The sequence below is a fragment of the Pinus tabuliformis genome, chromosome 5_1 (assembly GCF_031772625.1).
Source record: "Pinus tabuliformis cultivar Carrire ecotype Pingquan chromosome 5_1, CPIR1, whole genome shotgun sequence".
NCBI lineage: Eukaryota > Viridiplantae > Streptophyta > Pinopsida > Pinales > Pinaceae > Pinus > Pinus tabuliformis.
Window position 1 is genome coordinate 553,161,406 of NC_142305.1, and position 24,478 is coordinate 553,185,883.

The window sequence follows — 24,478 nt, forward strand, 5'->3', positions numbered from 1 at the left end:
ACTGAGTGATTCAAGGGAAAATCAAATTTCTTCTTGAATCTTTGCAAGAATCTCTTAATCGAGTGTTTTGCAAGGATCTCTTTCCATTTTTATTAACAAAGAAAATAATTTTTTACATCATCATATTCCATTGTTTAGAAAAATCGAATCAACTATGAATTCTAAGACCATAAAAAAAATATTTACATAAAACCAGAGGGGTATTACTTCACATGTGGACCAAAGATTCAACAGAAGTTCAAAGGTCACTTACTAGTCCAAGAATCATGAGGGAAGCTCAAGGGTCATATGGACATGAAAGGTCAATCCTATTTTTATAAATACACCCTCATAACTCAAGAAAAGAGGCTTTTGGAGTCTTTGAATTTAGATATATAGCCTTGGCTTCTCTTGCTTGGCATAGGAGAGAGGAACATTCTTTGGAGAATCAAGAAGTGACTTAATGTTCCACTACTGGAGCTAGTAGCACACCATTGTAATTTTGTACTTGGATCTTTCACTTAATCATCAGAAACTCACTAAGCCAACACACTTTCATGCATGTGTCGTGAATGTTGTACGACTATTATTTATATATTTGCGGTATATGTTATGTTCATATGTAATAAAGAAATTGAACTACTTCTTTGAATTTAGTTCTTATCATGTTGTATGTGTGTTGTATTTATTTTAATGATTGTTTTGTTTATGTGAACTACTTTGTTAGATAATTAAAGAATATTTCATTGCTCTTGTGTGCCTCTCTTAGGATGGTAATATTACTTTCCTTCTAGAGACTCACTTTTGTGTCCCCTCTTGTGAAGGCCTCTTTTTACACATTACAATTGGTGTTTCACACTATTAAATTGCTTGCAAATTTCAAAGGTTATGTGCATACTCTCTAATGTTATTCATTGCAGCCAAGGAAAACCTTCAGTTATGGTGGCTCGGAAGATACTTTGGATGGGGAATTTACTCCAAACACCCTGAGGTTTTATTGGGACTTCATATCGAGGACACCCCCTTATTTAACAGATTTCAAGCACCATCAATAGGTTCGTAGACCCTAAAGAAGAAGAAAAAATCTATTGTAAAGATTATATGTGATAAAATCTTATGGAAGCTAAGGGAGGGCTTGTTGGTGTTGATGATATCTTGTTATAGATCTTTGATGGGGGATAGGGTTTTCATGATTTTACCTTCCTAGACTTTAGAGAGATAGATGTTGTACATATTTTGTAGTCAATTTTTCTCATGTATTTCGTTTCTTTTATATATGTATAAAGTATTTTCCTATCCAAAATTGTGTAATTGCAAATTTAATTTTTCTTATTGCATTATCTTCATGATTGTGTAATTGATAAGATTTATGATTCACATTGATTATACATTACATAGGGATAAAAATATTAACTGATTTAGTATATAAAATGAAGATAAAATACATATTTAGGTCACATAAATTATTGTAATTTAAATTTATTTTTAGATTTGGTATATGTTTGGAGAAATGTTTTGGAATGGATAAAACTTGTTGCATTTTTTTGGGATCAACATATACATATATCACTATGGATAAATTTAATAGCTCTCTTTTGTTTTGGAGATCTTATATTGGTGATATTAATGTAACTAAGTATTCATCAATTCATTATTTGTATTGATTGGTTCTTGGTTTATGATTGGTAATTCTAATTTTAGTTTGGTGATGGTGGGTTTCGGTTCTTATTAGGTTCCATATTAACCAATATCCCTACAATTGAATATAATGATTGTGTTTAAAGTATTTTTTTTTTAATATTAGGAAACAAAATAAGAAAAATAAAACCATTAGAATGTTTACCCGGGCTCCAAAGATGAGGTATGATGCTGATTTAATGCTCATGATTGTTCAACAAGCAACAATTTTCATCACTACATGATCCCAATATGGTAAAAAATGGGGTTGCAGTTGCATACAAAAAATATATTATTAAGAATAAGTGCATGTTCCTAAGAATTAATTTGTGTTCCTAGAGTGTGTGTGCATTCCAAAAAACGCATGCACATTCCTAATGCATGTTGATATCCCAACCTAGTTGGCTTTCTTACAGTGATGCCACTGCATAGCAATTTGCAGTACCGCTGTTTTTCATGCGACATAGGCAGTGCTAAGGCAACCTTACAAGTGGTAAAGTGGGATACACGAATCTGAACATTTGAGAATATCAAAGATGAGATCCACATGAACTTGCAGAAGGACCTCCCCTGGTCTGCCAGGTGTTATAAGAGTTGCAACTTTGACACTTGTGTGCAACAATGTGAAAATTTACTTAAGAAGAATTTACTTCAAAAGTTACTCCACAGTCATTGCATAAGATCCAAACCTGCTCAAATGACCGACGAGAAAGTGGTGAGGTATTTTCTCTCACGCTACTAATGGGCTCTAAAATATGCCTCCAAATTATACCACATTAACATCAGATAACTTACCATTTTGTTCTTGTAAGCTTGAGGCATTGGAGTCAAAGCAACCTACATGACAAAAAAAAATATCAGAATCCACTCAAGAAACTTAAAAAATCAATTGCCATTGGACGAAAGAAAATTTCAAGTATGAGAAATCAAAAATAGCAAAAACACATATAATAAGCTACTCTTTATACAACCCATTGCAAGTTGACTTCAAGATGTTCATCTTGTCGAAAATATCTACCTCTCGGTCAAGTTTCTCCCACAATTTAGACATATCACAAACAGATTTGGAGCACACTGGACAAGCAAATCTGCAAAGGACAAACAAACATGTTAGAATGGCAAGACATTTGAAATAAAATTAAAGCTGCTACAAGCTGTGACCACAGATCGCTGAAGAAGGTACCATCAATGGGCATATCAGTGCAAGTATATCTAGTATTGTGTAATAGTATAGGTAGACTGGAAACAAGAGGTTGTGAGCCAGGGCACAAAACAGGCCACATATGAAACTTACTGAAGTGTACCTACACGATAACGCTTTAGGACGGTATTGCATGTAAAGCCATAGGTGGATAAGAAGGGGATTATTGATCATGTGAATAAAATCTCAATACAGGGATATGACTATTCCAGAATTCTGATAGACATGAGCAAAGCTAACTGATCATTAAGCAAAGTCAACTGATTTTTGATAGACATGAGAAAAGTCAACTATTTGACTTTTATCATATCAAGCATATCAGGTATTCTACTATAACAAGATAGCTTGCCATCACATATATAAAAACTACAAGGCAGGACACTGAAACCACTGATGTTGTTTGTATAAGAGCAAGAGAAAAATAACATAAATGCACCCGATATAGCTAGGTAATCCGAAGCTAGCTTAGAAGTGGGTATTATTGGTCGGATTTTTTCTTCCTCTGCTTCCCCTCTCTCCATTAGAAACAGTGAGCGTCCATACCGATGAAAATGAATCCATTACTATCTTTCTATGCTTTTGTGTTAGAATATAAAGGTCAGGTGCACTGGTTTCGTCATATCTCTCTACAGTTGGAAAGAACCCGAGTGCTGAAGGCGGTCAATGGACTATATGTGCATTGCGAGGCCGAATTCACAGGCATCAAGCGGTGGAAAGCCAGGAAACACGCCAGATTGACGTGGGACGTTGCCCCCCATGGCGAAGAAGAGGTTGGTCTGTGTGTTGTGGTGTCTTTGTGGTTTTCTCCAGATATTGGGTCAAGTGTTCGAGCTTCTTAGAGATCGGGAAACCCCCAGCTCAACTGAACTGCTCTCACTCACTCTGTGTATGTTGTTTGGATTGGATTGCTAGTGGGTCAAATTTGACTGTGGGAGACGGGTCATTGGCTGTGTGTAGGTTTTCTTCCAGTTATTAGCTCTAGAAGAACTACTCCAAAGGATACACGTCCATCTTCTTATTAACCTGGCCATACATGAAATATTCTGGAGCCAGATACCTGAAATATGATAGCAGCTAGTTTTACGAAGCCTTGATTATAAATGACATTTATTTTCCTAAGGAAAGAGTTGGTGTAAAGAAAGAAATGGATATTTACCCAAATGTACCTACAATATCACTACCTATTGTTGTTTCTCACCCCCTCGAGAATAGATTCACTATGCCTGGGTACTTAGAATATTCGTTTTTTTTACATTGTTATTTCAATGATTTATCTGTATTCTAACAACAGACAACAAAATCCGAAACTTCTACCTATAAGTCTATGTGCAGATGCCGTTGTGGAGCCGAAGCAATTAGCGTGTAGCCACTTCTTTTGTTTGAAATGTGTGCCAAAGGTGAGATAAACAAAGCACTCATTTGCATTATTAAATCAATATATTTTTGAAAGAACATATATAATTGATTTAGGCTGCCATTTCTGTGAATTCTGCTGGTGCAGGTAATTAAATTGTTTGAGGAGTGCCCTATCTGTGTGCAACACAAGGGCGACCAGGTCTTTAAACTTTCTAGAAGGAGAGATTTATAATTTGATTATTACCCTTGGGAAAGAGAGCCAGTCCCACACCAAATGAGTGGTAGTTATACAAAATATACATCATGATACTCAGCTTGGTCCATTTCTCAGATGGCACCGGGTCTAAAATATAAAACAATTTGAAAATGGTGCAAATGCAATCCTTTGTATCTATATGAAGATACAGATAATGTACACAGTGCCCTGGGATGCATCAAGGTTCTGCCCTGGGGCCTGATTTATATTTTGTTTTTTTCGACTGAGATCTGCATCCCCACTGAATTGGGATTTTCAAACTGAGCAGGCAGCCAGGAAATTTGTCTACATATAACTATAGAAAATTCAGAAGATACCAAAAAAAGTATAGTTTACAGGAATAGTGTTGGGTATTTTAACCTAGGGAATAATTATTACCTAGTCTAGTGAACTACTGCTGCTACTACTGCTATTACTTGCAGTTATAGAAAACAACTATAGCCGTGATCAAGTTGTAATTCTTCAGTATAGAAAACAAAAAAGCATAGAAGAATTATGGGCGAGCTCCCTTTCATTGTGGCTCAAAGTATCGTTTGTTATAAGAAGTCTTTGAATAGTACAATGAATGACGAGAAGATTTTTCACATTATGTGTATACAGCTTTCATACATTTGGTGCTGATGGTGATTTTTATGTGGATGAATCATATTTGGTGATATATTATTTGTTTGATTGGACTTTGTGGGACACATATATATAGAAATTAGATTCTTCAATTCACAGACCAATTAACACACGTACAGTTATAACATGCTGGGTTGACCTGCAGGAGGCCCGCAGGCACCACAATTTGTAATGCAAGAAAAAGACATTGTTCTGCACGGTTCTCTTTTGAAACTTTCCGTCGTTGGGTTTGCTGCAGAAACTGAATGCGTTAGTAGTTACAAGTATTGTCATGATATTTATCAACAAGTGAGTGTGTGGTGGAAAAGGCATAGTTGAGTTGAGACTTTAGACCTCCCTCTGGCTGTCACAAAACACCCCATGACTAATGCACATTGAGCACCTTTGTTACATGGTTAAAACGATTGGTAAATTAACTGTCATCCACTTTTTGCAGCCACTGGAGGGACAGAATGAATCTCAACATCTCTTCTGCGTACCATCTGGCCCACCTTCCACAAAGCATTCTTACCTTGATGATACCGCACACTGGCACTTCTGATAGAGTGGCCAACTTTGTCCTTGATGACAGACAGGCCCACTCTGGACAGGCATCTTAATGAGGGACCAAGGAGTCGGATGGATGGACCAAGGAGTCGGATGGATGGAGAAAGAGATGCTTGGAAAATAGTTAAACAAGGCGCCAGTACTTTGTATTCATAACTGTCACTCTAGTGAGGCGCTCACAGTATTTTGACAAAAATATGCAACAAATAATTACACACCATTCTGGCAATCCTTTGCTGTAACTTGGTGTAACAAATCTTTTGGCTTTATCAATTCAATCAATTTTGGATTTCCTTTTTAGGCCATAAATCTGTTCAGAGAATTAAAAAACCCCAAGACAATTGAAATCGGCCGGCAGGGAAGGTTTCCAATGCGATTTATCGTCAGATTCGAGGAGATAAGTCGCTTTAAATGTGATAGAGAGAGTTCAATTGGTTGCATTTTTATCTAGTCCTTTTCAGTTTCTCGGTAATTAGAGCTGGGCATGGAAGGATAATGTGGACTTGGCTAACCATGGTGAGAAATGTGTACCTTTCTGGCTCAGGCGTAACAAACTCTTGTGTTTCTGATCAACGCAGTAGGTTTTGGATTTTTTCCAAGTTACAGATCGCTTCAGATACTCTCAAAATCCAGTATAGTTGTGTGTGAACGGGGAATGTTTTCAATGTGGAATGGGAAATTTATGGCCTACAAATCGGTATATAATGAAATATTGTGGAGTAGGTAACATAAATTTTTGGCCACAGATTTAGTTTGCAGGTTGAACAGGACAAAATATATGCAACAGAGCTTCATTTCAGAACATATTTCATGGAAAAACAAACTAAAATGTCCACTGCCTGGAGTTTCTGTTGGGGATTTCACTGGGGAAAAAGTAAACATGCATATATGGGATTTACATAGCCTTGCTTGTTATGAATTTTATGGTCAGTAGACATATCGACTGCCTCATAGCAAAAATAGTATAAGAAAAAGAGATCTGGAAAGAGCCATTCAAGTTCTGTAGGGCTTTGATGATCATATGTAAATTGTTGTTACTATCTCTTCTGTATTAATAAAAACAGACATTATATCTAATAAATCCAGGCGATGTTAGTGGGTCCATTGGGTCATCGTGCAGCAGTGAGTTGCACAAGGATGACCTAGATTCAAAACCATTCTATCCTAACACAATTTTGACATGAATTGTCCATAGAAAACTCTGACGGAATAATCATCCTTTCACGCCCTCTCTAATCAATAATAATACACTAACGAAGAAGAAAGTTCATGGAAATTTGTGCACTTACATTTTGGAGCCAAATAATCTCCGAGCTCGAAGACGTAGTGTCCATCTTTATCATCTTCACGCCATGGAGGAGAAATACCGCGCTGAACCGTAGGTCCCTTCTGACCACCGAGCGCAGAAGGCGGAGGATGAGGAGGAGGAGCATGCTCTAACCCTAGCCCTGCCGAAGAGGAAAGGATTCGAACCTGGTGTTGGGCATCATGGGCGCCACCATTATAGAGTAGCGTTCGCTGAGTCTACACACAGCCAGCGACCCGTTTCCCACAGTCAAATTTGACCCACTAGCAATCCAATCCAAACAACATACACAGAGAGAGTGAGAGCAGTTTAGTTGAGTTGGGAAGCTACCATATGCATCTTTCTCCGAAAACACAATGCGCCATTACTACTGGAGCTTAAGAATGCATAAGCTTCCGAAGAAAACAGCACGAATTTAGCAGCAGAACCGTCTTCATCAATATCCATGAATACACGACGCAGCTCACTTGCAGAACTCTGCGGTTATGCCCGCTCTTTTCCCGATGCCACGTAGCGTGAGATTGCAGAACTCTGCGGTTATGCCCACTCTGTTCCCGACGCCACGTGTCAGCGTGAGAAACAAAGGGACGACGAAAGTCCCTTTCAAAGGAAGGCCTATAGGATTATTGAAAGGAAGAAACCTCTACAGATAGTCAAGCATATACAAAGCTCACTAGTGACCAAGGAAATAACCACGATGACACAAAACCAAAACCAAACCATTCATATCAATATATTAAGTTTAAAACGCGTTCATACTAAAAACTCAATAGATTATTGGCAACACACATTTTTTTTTTAACTAAAAAATAAATTATACCGTTTTACATGGTAAATGAAAAGCGGAGAAATTTGTGATTTCCAAATACTAAAACAAACCACTTACAACTTACATTGCAGGTTGACACTACAACTAAAACATTAACTAATTGTAATATGCTTTTCCACATTGTAATTTAATATTTTAAAATAACCAAGCGTTATCTAATCTATTCCTATCTTCAACTTGTAAACTCAATAATTATTTCTAAAATTGCTGTCCACTTATACCATATATAGAACCACCTTAATTAATAATGATAACCCCTCAAGTGAAGGTCAGATCAACAATAGTTAATTTCAAATAAGGAAAATATTATTTACTTAAACCATGAGTGTTGAAAAAGCATTATTTAAATAGATTATATAAACATTAACCATTCCGCAATATCAACATTATTTACTTGCATTATGTCAACATTTACCATTGCGTGTATCTCGGTAACCATAACCAGATGGAAATAAGGTCGGCCCCGTAATATTATTTACTTGGTTTATGTCAACATTTACCATTGCGTGTATCTCAGTAACTATAACCAGATGGAAATAAGGTAGGGCCCGTTGTTGTATAGTGCGATTAGAAAGTCAAATTATAATATTCTTAAACCAATACTTATTGTATTCTTATGTGATGTTTAATAAAATACAATTAATTTTGTGATCTATAAATAATTTTGTAACTATTTTTATTTAAACATTAATAATAATAATAATAAATGGGTTTTCCATTGATTAAAACCCCCTGTTCAGTATTAATTCTTAGAAGATCACACATGTTTCTTTCATCTGACTTGCAGTGTCTACATTCTCCACATTCTCCAGTAAATAAGGGAAGCACACTGTGACCCTCCTTGAAGTCAGTCACCCCTTCTCCAACACTCTCAACAACTCTGTGTCAAGCAACAGATCTATAGTTAGTGACCAATGCAATGCATTGCATTTTTGCAAAAAGGAAATGAAATGCAAAAAAACAAGGTGATATTGCATCGCCAATTTGGATTACTCCTTTGGCTCATTAATGGAAGGAGATTAATCTACAGGATCATGCAAAATTTGGTAATCGGATGTGCACGTGTATCCTCATGATTTTCTATTTATAAATTTCAGTATTGATTATGCAAGAAAGCAGGATTGGGTTTTGTAATTTGTCAATTACTTTCTTTGGTTGGAGTTTTGATTATAGTTTAAAATTTGGTATTGCCCTAGTGACTGCAACGTGTAACTATGTGATGATACCCGAGCATCTGCGCTCTTCAGTATTGTTCTGCAATAGTTAGAGCTAAGGTTTTCCAGAGATTAAAGTAAGTCTCACTACTCATTTAGAATGGCGATTGAGATTCAACGGCCCAGTTTCAAATGTGGTCTACATTATCAATTTAGTATTTCATAATCGGCATGGCCAAACTGTCTATTTTGATTTTCGCAAATTCAATTTCAAAAAACAGTGTTTGGAAATATTTATTTCAATTGTGGATTGGTTTCATGGTAAACCAAAACAGAAAATCGCTTTCCTTGCACATATATGCTGCCCCGAATTGTTATCATTATCAGTATTATTATCTTCTCCCAACAGCGACAGAATGACGGATATATGCACAAGAGAAGAACCAAAAAGACAAGTACTCCAAGATATCCACTGAAAAGAAGCCTATAATCACAGAATCATTACTGCAGTAGAGTGTTTACATTGTTACTTTAGCTCTCAGAGGCCTCAAGTAAACTCTAGGTGCAAATTTCAATAGTTTTGCACAATCATGTATGATTTAATAAATATTGAGGTTTGCAGCTCAACATCTTTTTTATCTCTCTCAATGCTTAATAGATCCAAGTAAAGGTGAAGCTATGCTAGTTTACAGTTGTTTGAAGTTAGGAAGAAAGGCAAAAAATGTCATCATATTTTGACTATATGGTAATTTAAAAAAAAATGGCATTGGTTCTTTTTCCATTTTTATATTAGTGTTATATACACACACAAAGATCTCCTGCACCCCAGACTGTAAAGCTCCTCACTTCTCTTGACCCAAATACAAAACTCAATTGATTTTTATAAGTCTATAAGTGCATGCTTCAGTCCAAAAATTGGCTCCAAACAGCTCATACAATATAATAAAATATGGTTATACAGATCTGTGCAGGTGTCAAGTGAATGAAAGAAAATTTACCACAGATTTGTCCATACTAGGGCACCAGAGGGGTTTTGTACCCAGCAATGTGCATACTGAATATGTGCTCAGAATTATCCCACAACTAAATGTCTGTTCATCCTCAACTCTTTAGGGCCCAACATGTGCCAAAAAGAACAATCTCAAAAGATTGCATGTCAGCCAAAAATAGCTTGACTTAAAATATAACAAGAGAACAGATACAATTGACATTGAAGCATCTCCATCCAAAGACCACAACTGTAGTTGAATCAAGTGTGTTTCTTATAGTGGAGAAAACAAGGGATCTATCATGAATCAAATTGTGTTCTTATAGTAGAGAAAACAAGGGATCTATCTTATTTGTGAAAAGCACTCACCATAGTCCCGAACTTTCTGACAGAATTAAGTTTTCTTGTTTCATGACACATGTACACACTTGGCTCACAAAAGTTTGAATGATCCATAGTAATCTATATCTACCAGAAACAATTGCAACATAGCAAAATCATCCTGAACCAACAACTATCACATGCCACGTACCAACACTAATTCTGAAGGGTTAATCCATAATAGTAATACTTTAGGTGAGATCACGTAATTAAAGAAAACCATCTCTAAGCATCTTGAACCCCAATGTCTATAGGTCTCGTGTGAATTCTATGATAGGTGCAACAAAATATATAAGAGTTCAGTTTTGCAACAGTTAATGGAGGTTTTGCAATTTTTATGCAGGTAATGGAGATTTTGCAATTTTTATGCAGGTGTAAGCAAGCCTAATATGATTTCACAAAATTAGACAAGAACAACAAATCGTTTTGCTTATGACTGCTTTCAGATTAACATTTACGAATGCGGTCTCCATTGAGCTATTAAAATAATAATAATAATAATAATAAATAAATAAATCATTATTTTTCCTTTTTTAGTATGAAATTATATTCTGAAAAATTTCATGCAAATTTTGTTAGCTATTAAAGCAACTCCAACTTGGATCCACAGAGTCGAACATCACCGACTCAAGCTGTCTTCCATAGGACACGATACACGAGAGCAAATTCGGATATTTTGCATAGGAAATTGGCAGTCGTAGAATTTGACATCACATTTTTCAAATAAACTATGATGATAACTTCTAGTTTCATTTGGGCAAAATACCAAATGGTATTCAACTGAAAATTAAGGCCATATCACAGGGCTATACACTAACCATCAATTTCTGTAGTGCACTACCTATTTGAGACTTGAGAGAGCAACAACAAAAGAAATGTCTCCCAAAACAAGAAATATGAAAACTTCAAATAAAAAACAGCAAGAAAGCAAAACCATTCTGAGGTTCAGCAAAACATTGACTGATGTAACAAACAAAATATAAATGCACAAGGACGTTCATAAAGAGTTCCTGTCGATGATCAAGGTAACAGTTAACTGGGACAGCGAAGAATTTTACCAAAATCTAACTGACTAAATATTTAATATGAAAGGCTACTAACATGTCATTCACCATGAAAAGCATGACATTGCAGGCACCATCTGCCCAGTGTTAGTCATCAGTTCAAACAGCCAAAATCATCACGTACGTACACATGATATATTATAGACCCCAGTACCATCTGCAGTGCCTGCTACTATCATACCGTTTCAAAGGTTGGCTGATTGATGTTCATTGTGTTCAGTTACATTCCTTATTAGCATCATTAATAATAATATTATATACTTACATCAAGACTAAAACTAAAGTGGCATTCAGATTTAACTCAGTTGTTATTTACACCTAAGTTGATCTTATATCTTGTTACATTAACAGCATTGATTATCTACACCTGCGGCACAACTACAGGCAAAGAAGGCTTTCAAATAGATTAAAAATCAAGCTGAGAATCATTCAAACTTCAACTCAGACATCAATTTACATCATAACCAAAAGTAAAAAGGATTTTACTAATATATTCATTACATCATAACCAAAAGTAAAAAGGCTTTTACTAATAGATTCATTTTGAAACGGGGCATTGTCGAACAAATTAACTTTTAATCCATTTTTTTTTCCAGGAAAAGGTGAAAGATAATAATAATCAGACTGAAGACCGCAGCGTAAATACAGTTAAGGAAGCAGCTGATGCAATTAAACCACGAGCTTGTCCATGGATACATAGTTATAACACCACCATCACTCTCTGCATTATCCAACCTGTAAACCAAAAAATATGCTCACAAAAATTATGATTAACTCATGTATAGTGGTGGTGTTGAAAATAAAAGATGAAAACTAATGGTTACTTACTGAAAGTCTATCTTGTACTTTGGATAACGCTTGCAAATGAAATCTACAAACCCTGATAAAGTGGTGCTATGGGCAGAGCAAATGTATCTTTCTCCCACTGTAGGTTGTTCCATCAAAAACAAATGAGCTCTACAAACATCTTCAATATGAACAAAAGATGTCACAATAGACTTCAATAATCCTTGCCATTATGTGTTTCCTGCAATTCAATCATGGCTTTTTATCGTTAATTTGATTTTATTTAAATTTGGAACATACCCATATTTAAAAGATAAATGATATTAAATCTACGGAATGTTTATCGTTAATATGTAAAACCTAATGGTGAGATTGTAACCTCATACCTCATTATTTTCTATTATATAGAACCTGAGGTTGTCGTGCCACATCAATTATTAAAAACAAACCCAAAAAGAGAAAAACAAAACAAAAAAATCAGGCTCGAGTTTGTGAAACCTGTGATGAGGGACATGGTTACATCGACGCTGGAGGGAATTGTCGTTGTTAGCCAAGGACCCACTACTGTGACTGGGACCATACTGACAACTTCCATTTTGTTTTCTTTAGCAAATTGCAGGGCAGCTTGGTCTGCCAGGGTTTTTGACACATAATACATCTGAATGCATTCAATCAATGAAAACCGTAAATCTTCCTACAATGTTCAATTTAAACCAGAAATTCGTGCAATAAACTTACCCAACCAGGGGGTTTATTTTGTCTGATGAGATCTACTGAGCTCCAGCATGATTCATCGATGATTTCCACTGGTTTCTCTGGAAAAGAAGCAGCACTGGCAGATGATGTGTAAACCACACGCCTTACACTTTTGGTTGCTAGGCAGGACTTGAGAACATTCAGAGTTCCTCTCACGGCAGTTTCAATCACCTCTCTCTGTACAAAACAATTCGATTAATATCATATCGTTGTCCCAAAAACATCGGTAACTTACTTCTTTACTGTTTCACTTACCTCTGGATCTTGGGAACCAAAATCTGTAGGAGTTGCAACATGAAAGACGCCGCGGCAGCCATGGATGGCATAGTCAAAGCTCCCTTCCTCGCAGAGATTTGCTCTGAAAAGACGAAGCCTCTCTTGGGCCCCTGAGAGTGAGAGAAGGGATGAGTTCTTTGATGGGTTGTGTGGATCTCTGAGAGTGGCATGCACTGTGTACCCATTCTCCAGCAGAGTCTTTACGAGCCATTAAGCTAATTTTTTTACTTTGAACTTCACCTTATTATAAATTTTGAAAATATTTTAAAATCTAAATAAAACCAATTGTGTGCTTTCTCTTGTTTTTCCTGTTATCTGTAAGAATGACCAAAAAGGTGTGAATGCTAAAAATGTAACAAGTTCAGCCAAACCTTGGAATTAAATAAATTTTCCCATAAAAATTGTCAATATTATTTTTATAATGTATGGATTTTGACCTATTCATATCATCGTTCTATCAGGCGAAAAAAAGAATTCTAAAAGTTGTCCGTTCCAAAACTTCAGATGCAATTCATTTCCCAAAAAACCTTTTACAGCAATACCGATTCTCTTTGTCAACAAGTAAATCACAAATCGGGAATTGCCTAGGTTATATTAGCAAAGAAGAGAGAGGTGCGAGGTTCGAATCTCTTTCCCTCCCCGTTAAAGTGTTTTGTATCTTAGCTTCGTAACTGACACAAATCAATCCAATAACGAAAAACTTGGTAACCAAAATAATTCGGTGACAATTTCGACTAATAATGTGATATCTGAAGGCAAATAATGAAGCATAAAACTTAATTCAAACAGTAAAGAAAACCTGAACACTCGAATTAACTATTCCTCACAATTCATGATAAAAAAATAACATGAAATTGACACAAATATGCAAAGAGCCGGGCAAATAACCTGGTCAATTCTTCTCTTCTGAATTCCAAATTGGGTACCTTTAAACCATCTCAGCCAATATATATCAGTACCACCTCTGTCCCGTGAATTTTCCTCCGCCGCTGAGTTTATAATTTCTCCCGTGTCCGACGATGAAGCTGGGAATAGCAGAAGCGAAAAAAGTAGCAGTAACCCCAGAAATCCTCCGTTAGGCCTGTGGATATTCATTCCCTAAGATGCGCTAATAAAATGTAAATTCGCCAGAAATAAATCAATATGCAGTAAAGATCTGCTCCAACATCAATGCCGAAACGCTTTGACAAATTCCCGTCACTTGTTGTTCTCAATTGAGACACCACAAACAGTGTTTTTCTTCCCGTCTCGACAAAGGGGTGGAATAGAAAAAGGAACTACCCGCTGTCTCCATTGCGCGTATGAACCGTGGACCAGAGGCAAGCAGGCGGAACATTCTTGAAAATGATTGAACTACCTATTTGGACTGCAAATTTTCGTTGAAAAGTCGGTCTATTGACAGAAACGGCAGTTCTGCTAAATGTGGGAAGCCCGTATAAAATATCCATGAATACACGACGCAGCTCACTTGCAGAACCCTGCGGTTATGCCTGCTCTTTTCCCGATGCCACGTAGCGTGAGATTGCAGAACTCTGCGGTTATGCCCACTCTATTCCCGACGCCACGTGTCAGCATGAGAAACAAAAGGACGACGAAAGTCCCTTTCGAAAGAAGACCTATCGACCTAAAAATGTGTATGCATTATTGGAAATATGTGTGCACTCTTTTGATGTACACGCTCCTAATGGCCCCATCTCCACTTTTGAGACAATTATCTTCATGCACCCACACTATCTCATTACTTTTAAATTACATCATGCTATATCGTACACTCAAAGCACTATATTCCCATTCTTTTTAACTTAAACGATGTTATATCATGCAGTAGGAACTATATATGTTCGCCACCAAACTCTATTCGAGCCAACACAAGGCATATTATTATAAAGTATTCCAAAATACTACAAATTTGTCTTAAATCAGCTATATATGTTCGCCACCAAACTCTATTTGAGCCAACACAAGGCATATTATTATAAAGTATCCCAAAATATTACAAATTTGTCTTAAATCAACTATAGTGAATTATCTTAAATGATTTTAAAACAAAACTATATATATAAGAAAGGAAAATGGAAAATTAAATAATATTTAATATTTAATAATAAAATACAATTAATTATCATCTAAAAACAAAATAATTAAATAAATATTCTTTTGTGTTAAGAAGCACATTATACATCTTAGTTTGAGGGAGATGTATAATTTTTTTGGCGCTCAACCTCAAATTGAAATGTGTCCCCTTTAAAAAAATAAAATATACTTTCAATTAAATTTAATATTAGCTATAATAAAAGCATAAATGAATATAGATCTTTAGTTAATTTGAATTTAAAGCATTATAAAACATCAATAATGTCATTTTTACTATGCTCTCTTCGTTCATTGTTAATAGTACAACCTAATATGAAGGAAATGTGCTAAAAAAAATCAATCTTAAATAAATTGTTTGAATAGGCATGTTAGGTAATGCTAGTAGGTATCTAATTTTGAATAGGCCTTCCAAAAATTATTTCAATTATCAATAATTATTAGGTGGATGTTATAGATTTAACCTCCATGAAATATTCTAGAATATTCATAGTAATATACACAATTCAAAGGTTGAGATTTATCTTCAAAGCAGTTATGTATTTTTTTCTCTTTTAATTAAATTGAATAATTAAAAATTTTGTTATTGCAAATGTCATTTAAAGTGAGTTGTAATTTTTTTTGGTATGTGGTCTCGATAAGTCATTGTATTGGCCCATGGTATTGTAAGAAATATTTTTTACAAATTAGAAATCTCCATGGTAAAGTGGGGCGAATGTCCATGGTTAGGAATCCATGGTAAAGTAGGATAAATATTCATGATTCAAAGCAATTGTAAAATGTGGGAAAATTTTTATATGTTTAAATTATAATATATATAGTAAATGCATATTAATAATAAAGTTATAATTTAATCATTTATTATGATTATTTAAAAAAATTAGATAATGAAGAAGTGTTTTATGCTTATGATGAATGGATTCCTATCTACATTTACAACCTATTTAATTTAATGATTGAGCTATGATATTTCAATATGAACTTTATATTCTAAATAAAAGTAAAATAATAAAATTACTAACCAATAAAAGGAATATATGTAATTCATCCAAAAATTAATATATATTTCATTTGTGACATTGAGAAAGTATTAATAATAATAAATGTATTCAATATGAGTAATAAAAAAATTATATATATATATATATATAACATAAACACATTTTAATTGAAATAATGTGGTTTATAAATAAAATATTTCAATATCAACTATGTATATATTATAAAAAGTAATTAAAAAAATACTGTTAAAATAATTTAAAATATTTTTATTTTATATTTTGGCCACTTTCAATTACACGATCAATTTTGTAATCTAACAAAGACTTGTTAGAATCACAAATTTAAATTGTGTAATCTACAAATTCAAATGCCTAAAAAACTTTATACACAATTATCTTAACCAAAAATTTATAACTACTTAGAAAGATTAAGTTTCTTGGGATCCATTTTTCTTTCAAATTTTCCCACTACAAAAAAATGTTTATATATTAATGAATCTATTCTAGTGTAACTGTATATTAATGAATCTATTCTAGTGTAAATAAATCACAAGTTGATGTAAATTTTTATAGGAGCGTGTCATATCATATGTGAGTTTTTGTCATCATTTTAAAAATGACTTTATATGTGAAGACTATTAAAATATCAATGTAGATTAACGTTAACTTTGTATTTATGAAACAATGAGACAACTCCATGCTTACTATGACAAAATTTACCTTACATCTTTTAATAATCATCATTATTATATGAGTGTACATCCTGTATCAATTTTGTATCGAGAAAATATATATATAATAATTAGTATATGAGTTTACACCTTGTATCAATTTTATATCGAGCATATATATATATAAACAGAACCTAAAATATGTTTTAAAATTTATATTCACATATTTTTAAAAAGTAATTTTCAAAAATAAGATTTTTTTACATCAAATTATTTTATCTTTATGAAAAGTTGTGATCAAATATTGTTATTTTGTTCCATTAAATTATTCACATATTTTTAAAAAGTAATTTTAAAAAATAAGATTTTTTTACATCAAATTATTTTATCCTTATGAAAAGTTGTGATCAAATATTGTTATTTTGTTCCATTAAATGTAATCAAATATTGTTATTTTGTTCCATTAAATGTAGATTAGTTAACTGGAATAAAATTTAGTCTTACCAAATTTCACGTTAAAATTTCATTTAAAAGAAATTGAAATTGAAAATATTTAACACCTCACATAATTAAAATAATTTTTTTATTTAATCAATAATGTTTTTTTAATAATTTATTTATCAATATTAGATATAAAACAAATTATAAATTTTCTTCCTACTAAACCTTAAAATACCCTTTCTTTCCACTATAATTATTATTTAAAATATAATTAATTTTTATTTCATTCAATGTTATTTTAAAATAGTTTTGTGTTCTTTTTTAAAGATATGGTTCGAGAGGGAGCTATTATTTCCCAATTTGATGTCAGATCTTGCAACAATATTAATCCTGGAGTCTGCAAGCAACATTAACTTATTTACACTTTCAAATTACATTTCTCATTCATTGCAAAAACTAGGTACATATATTCATAGATAATTATATATCTAATTCTCTTCTATCATTACTAAAATTTGGATGAGTTGTAATTTTCCAAATATGAATCAAAACTTTCTGTTTTTCTTCCACCAAGTCTTAGGTTTCTTCTAAAGTTAATAAAAAACTACTTTCAACTCTATCCACAAAAGCGGATAAGATTTTTTGTTTTCTTTCTAACATCATTCATATCCAAACTTTCTAATTGTTAAACTAAAACAAAACTAATTTCCTAATAAAATAAAAGAATCTAATTCATTCCACATTTCATTTGTTTTTTCCCAAGCATCCTCCAATGGTTGATTTCTCCACTTCACCAAATATTAAAAGTATTATTTTTTTATAGTTTTCTTCACCACGTTTCGATGTAATAACCCTTCAATTTCCTTTGGAGTTTCTTTGGGAATTTTTTGCTTACTTTCAATAATATGATATACTTCACTCAAAGACTCATCATCTCAAACTTTTTATGTTCCATGATAATATTTTCTCTAATAGAACATTTGGGTATGCACAATCTGCTATCTCTAAATAACAATCCTTCCTTCAACATAAAGAGCAACCATGGATTCCTATCACCACTAAATGGATTTTTCCAAGTAGCATATGCATCTTCTAAATCAACATCTTCATTATACATCTCCTTCATTTCATCAAATCCTAAAGTGTTGATTTAAAACTCATGTAGAATCAAATTTATTCCACGTAATGCATCAACAAACTTATTTGATTTATTGCTTGTATGCTTGATGAAAAATGTGAAATTTTGCAATAACTCCACCCATTTAGCTTGCTCTAATTGAATTTCGTATGACTGTTTATAAACTGTAGAGCATGGTTATCAGTATAAAGAAAAAACTCTTTAGGCATAAGATAATGCCTCCATTTTTTTAAAGCTTGAACTATAACATATAACTCTTTATCAGAAGAGGAATACTTCTGCCTTGCTTCATTTAATTTTTTACTGAAATATACAATCGTACTTCCTTCTTTACTTAGGATAGCTCCAATAGAAACTCCTCTTGCATCTGTCTCAACTTGAAAATATTTGTTAAAAGCTCGTAAGGCTAATATAGGTTTTTCAGTTATCCTATGCTTCATTTTTTAAAAATTTATATCAGCTGCTACAGTTCATTTAAATGGCTTCTTATTCTACTTGATTGTGTCAACAATGGGTGCACACAAACTACTAAAATTATTTATAAACATTATGTAGAAACTTGCAAGGGTATGAAAGCTTATTACCTCAATCACATTCCTTGTAATAGGCTATTTAATGATTCGCTTTACTTTATCTAGATCCATCTTCAATTCTTCTTTCGAAATCACAAATCCCGAGTATACCAACTCATTCTTCATGAAGCTACATTTCTTTAAATTTATCAACAACTTCTCTTCTTGCAAGGTGCCGAAAACTAATTTGAGATGCTTGGGATGCTTTGAGATGCTCTTCTTTTTTTCCCTATACACTAAAATGCCATCCAGATAAACAAGAATAAATTTACTTGTAAATTCTTTCAAGACTTCGTTCATTAATCTCATAAATGTGCTAGGTGCATTGGTAAATCCAAAAGGCATTACCAACCACTCATACAACCCATTGTTTGTTTTTAAAGTTGTTTTCCATTCACCCCCCTCTGTAATTCTAATATGGTGATAGCCACTCTTGAGATCAATTTTAGAAAAATACATAGCACCAGTCAAGCAATAAATTAGATCTTCAATGTGAGGAAGTGGAAATCTGTAACTAATTTTAATTTTATCAAAAGCCCTTGAATCAGTACACATTCTCCATCCACCATACTTCTTTGGCCTGAGCACTGTGGGAACAACACACTGACTTAAGCTCTCCTTTATTAATCCTTTGTCCAACAACTCCTACTCCTCTTTCTTTATCTCTTCATTTTCTTGTGGAGTCATGCAGTATGATGCTTTATTTGGAAGACTTGCCTCTAAAATTAGATTTATATGATTACTAATTCTTTGAAAAGAAGGCAACTTATTTGGCAACTCATCAACAATTATATCTACAAACTCATCCAACATAACCTTGACTTCTTCATAAAATCATTTAAACTTGTGCTAGTAAGAATTATCTATGGCTTACCAATCAAAGAAAATTGATTTTCCTCTTTCTTTTTGAGCTCTTCTAGTGATTCCTTTCTTTCCATAAGTGGCACACTAGGACCAAATTCTCCTTTCAGATCCTTTTCCTCCAAAGGCAATAACAGATGTTTTTGGCCATTTTTCTCAAGAGTGTAGGTGTTCCTCCTAGCATCATGAATGTCTTTCCTATCATACTGCCATGGTCTTCCAAATAACACATGGAAAACATCCATTGGAATTATATCACATAATACCTCATCCTTGTAATTACCAATATAGAACTCCATTTTACACTGTTCATTCACCAATATCTGATGGCCTTTTTGTAGCCAAGACACCTTGTAAGGTGTGGGATGTGCTATTATTTGCAACCCCAACTTCTCTACCATTTCTGTGGAGACCAAGTTATTTGTGCTATCACTATCAATCATCACTTTGCAACACTTGCCTCCTGATTTGCATATGGTTCTAAATAAGGTTTTTCTTTTTGTTGGTTCCTCGACTTCTTTTTCAGACTTAATCAAGATTATCTTCATCAATAATGATTTTTCTACCTCTCGTGTTTCTTCATGGATAACTGCAGCTACATTTTCTTCTTCTTCTGCTATATTTTTCTCCCCTTTGGCTTGTAGGATTATTTTCTCAATAATCCCATGACATATGTCCCAATTTCTCGCATTTGTAACATTGAACTTGGTAGTCTCTGCCTCAACCACGTCCTCTTGAGAAAGCCCTTGTTCCTTTGGAGGCTATGTTTTCTCCCACTAGTTCGTTTCTCCTCTTCCCTTTACAACACTCCTCCCTCTATTCCTTTCGCTCTGCTTTCTAGCCAATTTTTCATATGCTTTCAAAGTAAGCATCTTCTATAGTTCTGGGTGAAAATAGGCTAAACTCATCTTGAATATCGAACCGCAAACCCTTGATATATCTCACAACCTTTTCAGGTGTTTCTTCAATATATCCTACTCTAATGTTCACCTTGTAAAAATCTTTAGTATACTCTTTAACAATCAATGACCTTTCTTTCAAGTTTTTCATTTTCCTGATTAAAGACAACTACTAGTATTTAGTCAAAAAATTTCCTTTTAGCTTTGCCACCATTTTGCTCTAGCTTTTGATCTTGACTTCTACTTTCTTATTGGACTCCATCCCACTAAAGAGTTGTGTGTCCTTTCCATAGTAACAACAAACATCCCGTGTTTGTCTTCATTGACCTCTTCGTACTCCAAATGCTTATCTAAAGGATTGATCCAATCAGAAAAATATTATGAGTGATTAGTTAGTGAAAGCCAACATAGCGCACATGTTGAATCTTATTGCTTCGTTGGATTCCACATGTCGTGACAACACTCATTGTTCCAGCCTACGGCACAACTATTTTCGCTAGGTTTATGCAATTGTATTCCTTTCACGCACCATTATTTTTGATACGCCATGATTGCTTAACATTCCATCTTGAAAGTGTCTTTTCATTATTCGAATACGATTTAAGTTGGAGTCCAGCTCGGAAAGTGCAATATTCTCCTCCATTCCGCTACGCTGCCTCTCAATAAATACCGAATGCTCAGTACCACGGTAGCATTCATCGCAGTTTGGGTTATCTGGAAAACTACAAGTTAGTAGTACAGTTTAAGGGAGATCCCACTTTGATAGCATAAAAATGGCTTATTGTTTTGTCTCATGCGATGTCAACCCCCTGCAAAGGGAGTGTGAGGAAATCCATCTTGCGTGCAAACGTATTAGTTGGATTAGTTCATTTCATTTGAAACATTTCATAATTGCTGTTGTTGATTTATGTTTTTATGGAATGATATTCCTTTCTTGTAAAAAATAATAGGTATGAGATGTGACGAGGAGAAGATAATACAAATACTGGGAAGCAAAAGTGCACAGCAGTGGAAGGAGATAAGACAATCCTATTATGCAATGTATAAGGAAGACCTTTGCAAGTGGCTAGAGAAGGAGCTTCACGACAAATTAGAGGTGCGTGAATCTATTTATCCATCTATATATGAGAGAGAGAGGGACATAGTGTAGATGTATCAACTCTCTTTAGGCTTCATAAGGATGTAGTAGTTTCATGGAAGAACTCAGCCACTATATTTAAAATAGATTAAAACCTTAAAGACAAAGTGGTTTCAATCAGAACCATACTAGTTAAGCTTCACTGCATTCTAAGACAACTCGAGGAAAAAATTGTTCCAGCAAGGCCTATTTCGACCTCTATAGATCCATTAATACACTTTCCACCTCTATAGATCCATTAATACACTTCAAGTACAGTATAGGGTGACAGCATGCCATGGCTATAAACCCGTACGCATCCTTCCATGATGAAAAAATTCCGATTAATAAGAGAATGTGTCGATGTCTTTGTATGTATTCGCATTCATCCACCATGACTTATGCATCCATGATAGATCCCAGAAATTGCGTTGACAGTACGCCGTGCTTTTGGAGGTTATGGCATGGAGCATACATGATTGTATATGTTCAAGTTTTTAAATTATGCGCAGGCTAATGAAATTAAAATTTGAAATCGTTCTGGAAAATCAACCCCACCCTCATTTTCTTCAAAAACCCAAACCTCTATGTGAACCATGCCCAGTATCGTCGATAGAAGAACTCTGGAATTGGTAAGACTTCGTCTATACGTCAGTTGATCGGGGAGAGCTCTGACATGATGCCCTGTACAGATAACAGGGTCTCCTCGGCCCACTTGTTGCCGAAGCACATACACAGAACAATGCATAAGAACATGGTTCGAAACTGGTACACGATACTAACCACTCCAACTACTGCGGGTAGCTAGTTACTCAATTTTTCCACCAGGCAACCTATGCTACATTCCCTCACCTTCCAAAAGGCAGATTGGAAATATTGGTTGCCATGAACTAACATCTCTTTTATGGATGCTCCATGCCCACAGAATTCATTCCCATCATTGCGTGAAGGTCTTTAAGTTTGCGGGAGCCCCAGGATCGAATCTCGTCGGCCAAAGTCGGTTCATTTTAAGTTTTGGGAGCCCCAAGATCCAGTCTCATCAGCTTAGGTCGGTCCATTTTAAGTTTCAGGGACTCCCAAGATCAAATCTGGTCGGCCTAAATTGGTTCATATCGCTTTGTTCGCAGCTCAGGGCCGGGTGCGGATGTCGAGAAGGATGCAGGCGAATATGTAAACGAGAATCTGGGTGCTCTATTGGCACCCAATTCCAGCAATCTTTCATCTAATAAGGGTGGAATCGATCCCGCTGAGAGTTAAAGATTCCAAAGGACCAAGTTATCTCCAGAAGATAGCATCCCAAATACTTGTCACCGCCTCCCAAGCACTGGTGCTCCTGTTGCGACTACTTGTGCTGCACCATTTGCGTTTTAATTGCACTCGCCTGTGCCGATTTGTACTTGGTCTTCTGGCCCCAGATCCCCAAATACTCTGTCGACAGCATCCATATTACTAATTTCACCATCAACCCAGTGGATTTCAATACAAATTGCCAATTCGATGTGAAAATAAAGGCCTGGAACCTCAAAAAGAGGATCGGCATATATTATCTCGATAACAACCCTCTCGCAGTTTTGTATTCAGGATTGGAGCCTTGCACAGGCTTCCTACTAGTATTTTACCAGGGCCATAAGAACACCACTTTGTTGGATGTGGAACTCAATGGGACCGGTGCTAATCTCACCAATGCCATGAAGTCTACGATCAATGCGCAGATAAATTAGGCGGGAATTCCCCTGAAATTGAAGGCGATGTTCCCGTGAAGATGAAGGTTGGGAAGTTGAAGTTATGGAAGATAACAGTTCGTGTGCAATGGGACCTTATCGTCGACCAGCTCGATGCCAAGGCCACAATGACCGTTAAGAATTCCAAGGTGTGGGTGAAGCTGCGAGTATGGCACGTGACTTAGGATGCATTGAATTAATGGTTATGGCATGGTTAGGGTTAAGTGTTTTTGTGATAGGACCATATAGATGCTATGACTGCAGATATATTTTTTTGATATACAATTTGTTTTGTTCAGACTCCATATAAAATATTAACTGCAAAATTTCAGTTGGCAGACATATTATTTTTAATAGCGTGGCCCTGTTTTTATGTAGAAATGTTTTAGTATTTCCAAAATATAATTGGATTCTTTACTCTCTATTGTTCTTTCCTTGCCCTCATTGATGAGTAAGTATTTTGTGGGTATGTTGGTGAAATTTACAATTAAAGATGGTATATTTTAAGAATATTTTAGAATGAGATTGGATGTAGAGTAATTGTTTGAGCCATTACTGTCAGTCTAAATATTTAAATTTTCCCATGGAAAGTTTGAGGGTTTGACTTTAGGATTTTGGGCTTCGTCGCACACAGTTTTTTCAAACCATGGTAGCTAGCATGAATGTATAGTATAAGGGAATTCCTCCAAACGAAGGCGTCCTCCAACTAATAGTGAAGCACCCACCAAACCCTGCTTAATGCAGCTATACGCTACAATAACTAGACTGTACATAAATGAAAACTATG

The 24,478-nt window shown here is 34.8% G+C and overlaps 1 protein-coding gene and 1 pseudogene across 5 annotated transcripts; one reads left to right on the forward strand and one right to left on the reverse strand.

Annotated features, from left to right (window-relative positions):
- Positions 1 to 11,866: 11,866 nt before the first annotated feature.
- On the reverse strand, positions 11,867 to 14,641 carry LOC149165996 (putative anthocyanidin reductase). Of its 5 annotated transcripts, none has more exons than XM_089432434.1 (5): positions 14,068 to 14,640; positions 12,886 to 13,080; positions 12,646 to 12,805; positions 12,241 to 12,286; positions 11,867 to 12,096 (listed from the first exon to the last, which is right to left on the reverse strand). In XM_089432434.1, the coding sequence occupies exons 1-5, from the start codon at positions 14,272 to 14,274 to the stop codon at positions 11,937 to 11,939; spliced, it is 768 nt and encodes a 255-aa protein (XP_089288560.1). In that variant the 5' UTR covers positions 14,275 to 14,640; the 3' UTR covers positions 11,867 to 11,936. The 5 variants fall into 5 exon arrangements, 3 of the variants coding, with proteins under 3 accessions (XP_089288560.1, XP_089288559.1, XP_089288561.1); XM_089432433.1 differs by having other exon boundaries at positions 12,190 to 12,286; positions 14,068 to 14,638; XR_016260802.1 differs by having other exon boundaries at positions 11,994 to 12,096; positions 12,241 to 12,388; positions 14,068 to 14,635.
- An 8,237-nt stretch (positions 14,642 to 22,878) lies between these two features.
- Positions 22,879 to 24,080, forward strand: LOC149165997 (NDR1/HIN1-like protein 13; annotated as a pseudogene).
- Positions 24,081 to 24,478: the final 398 nt, after the last annotated feature.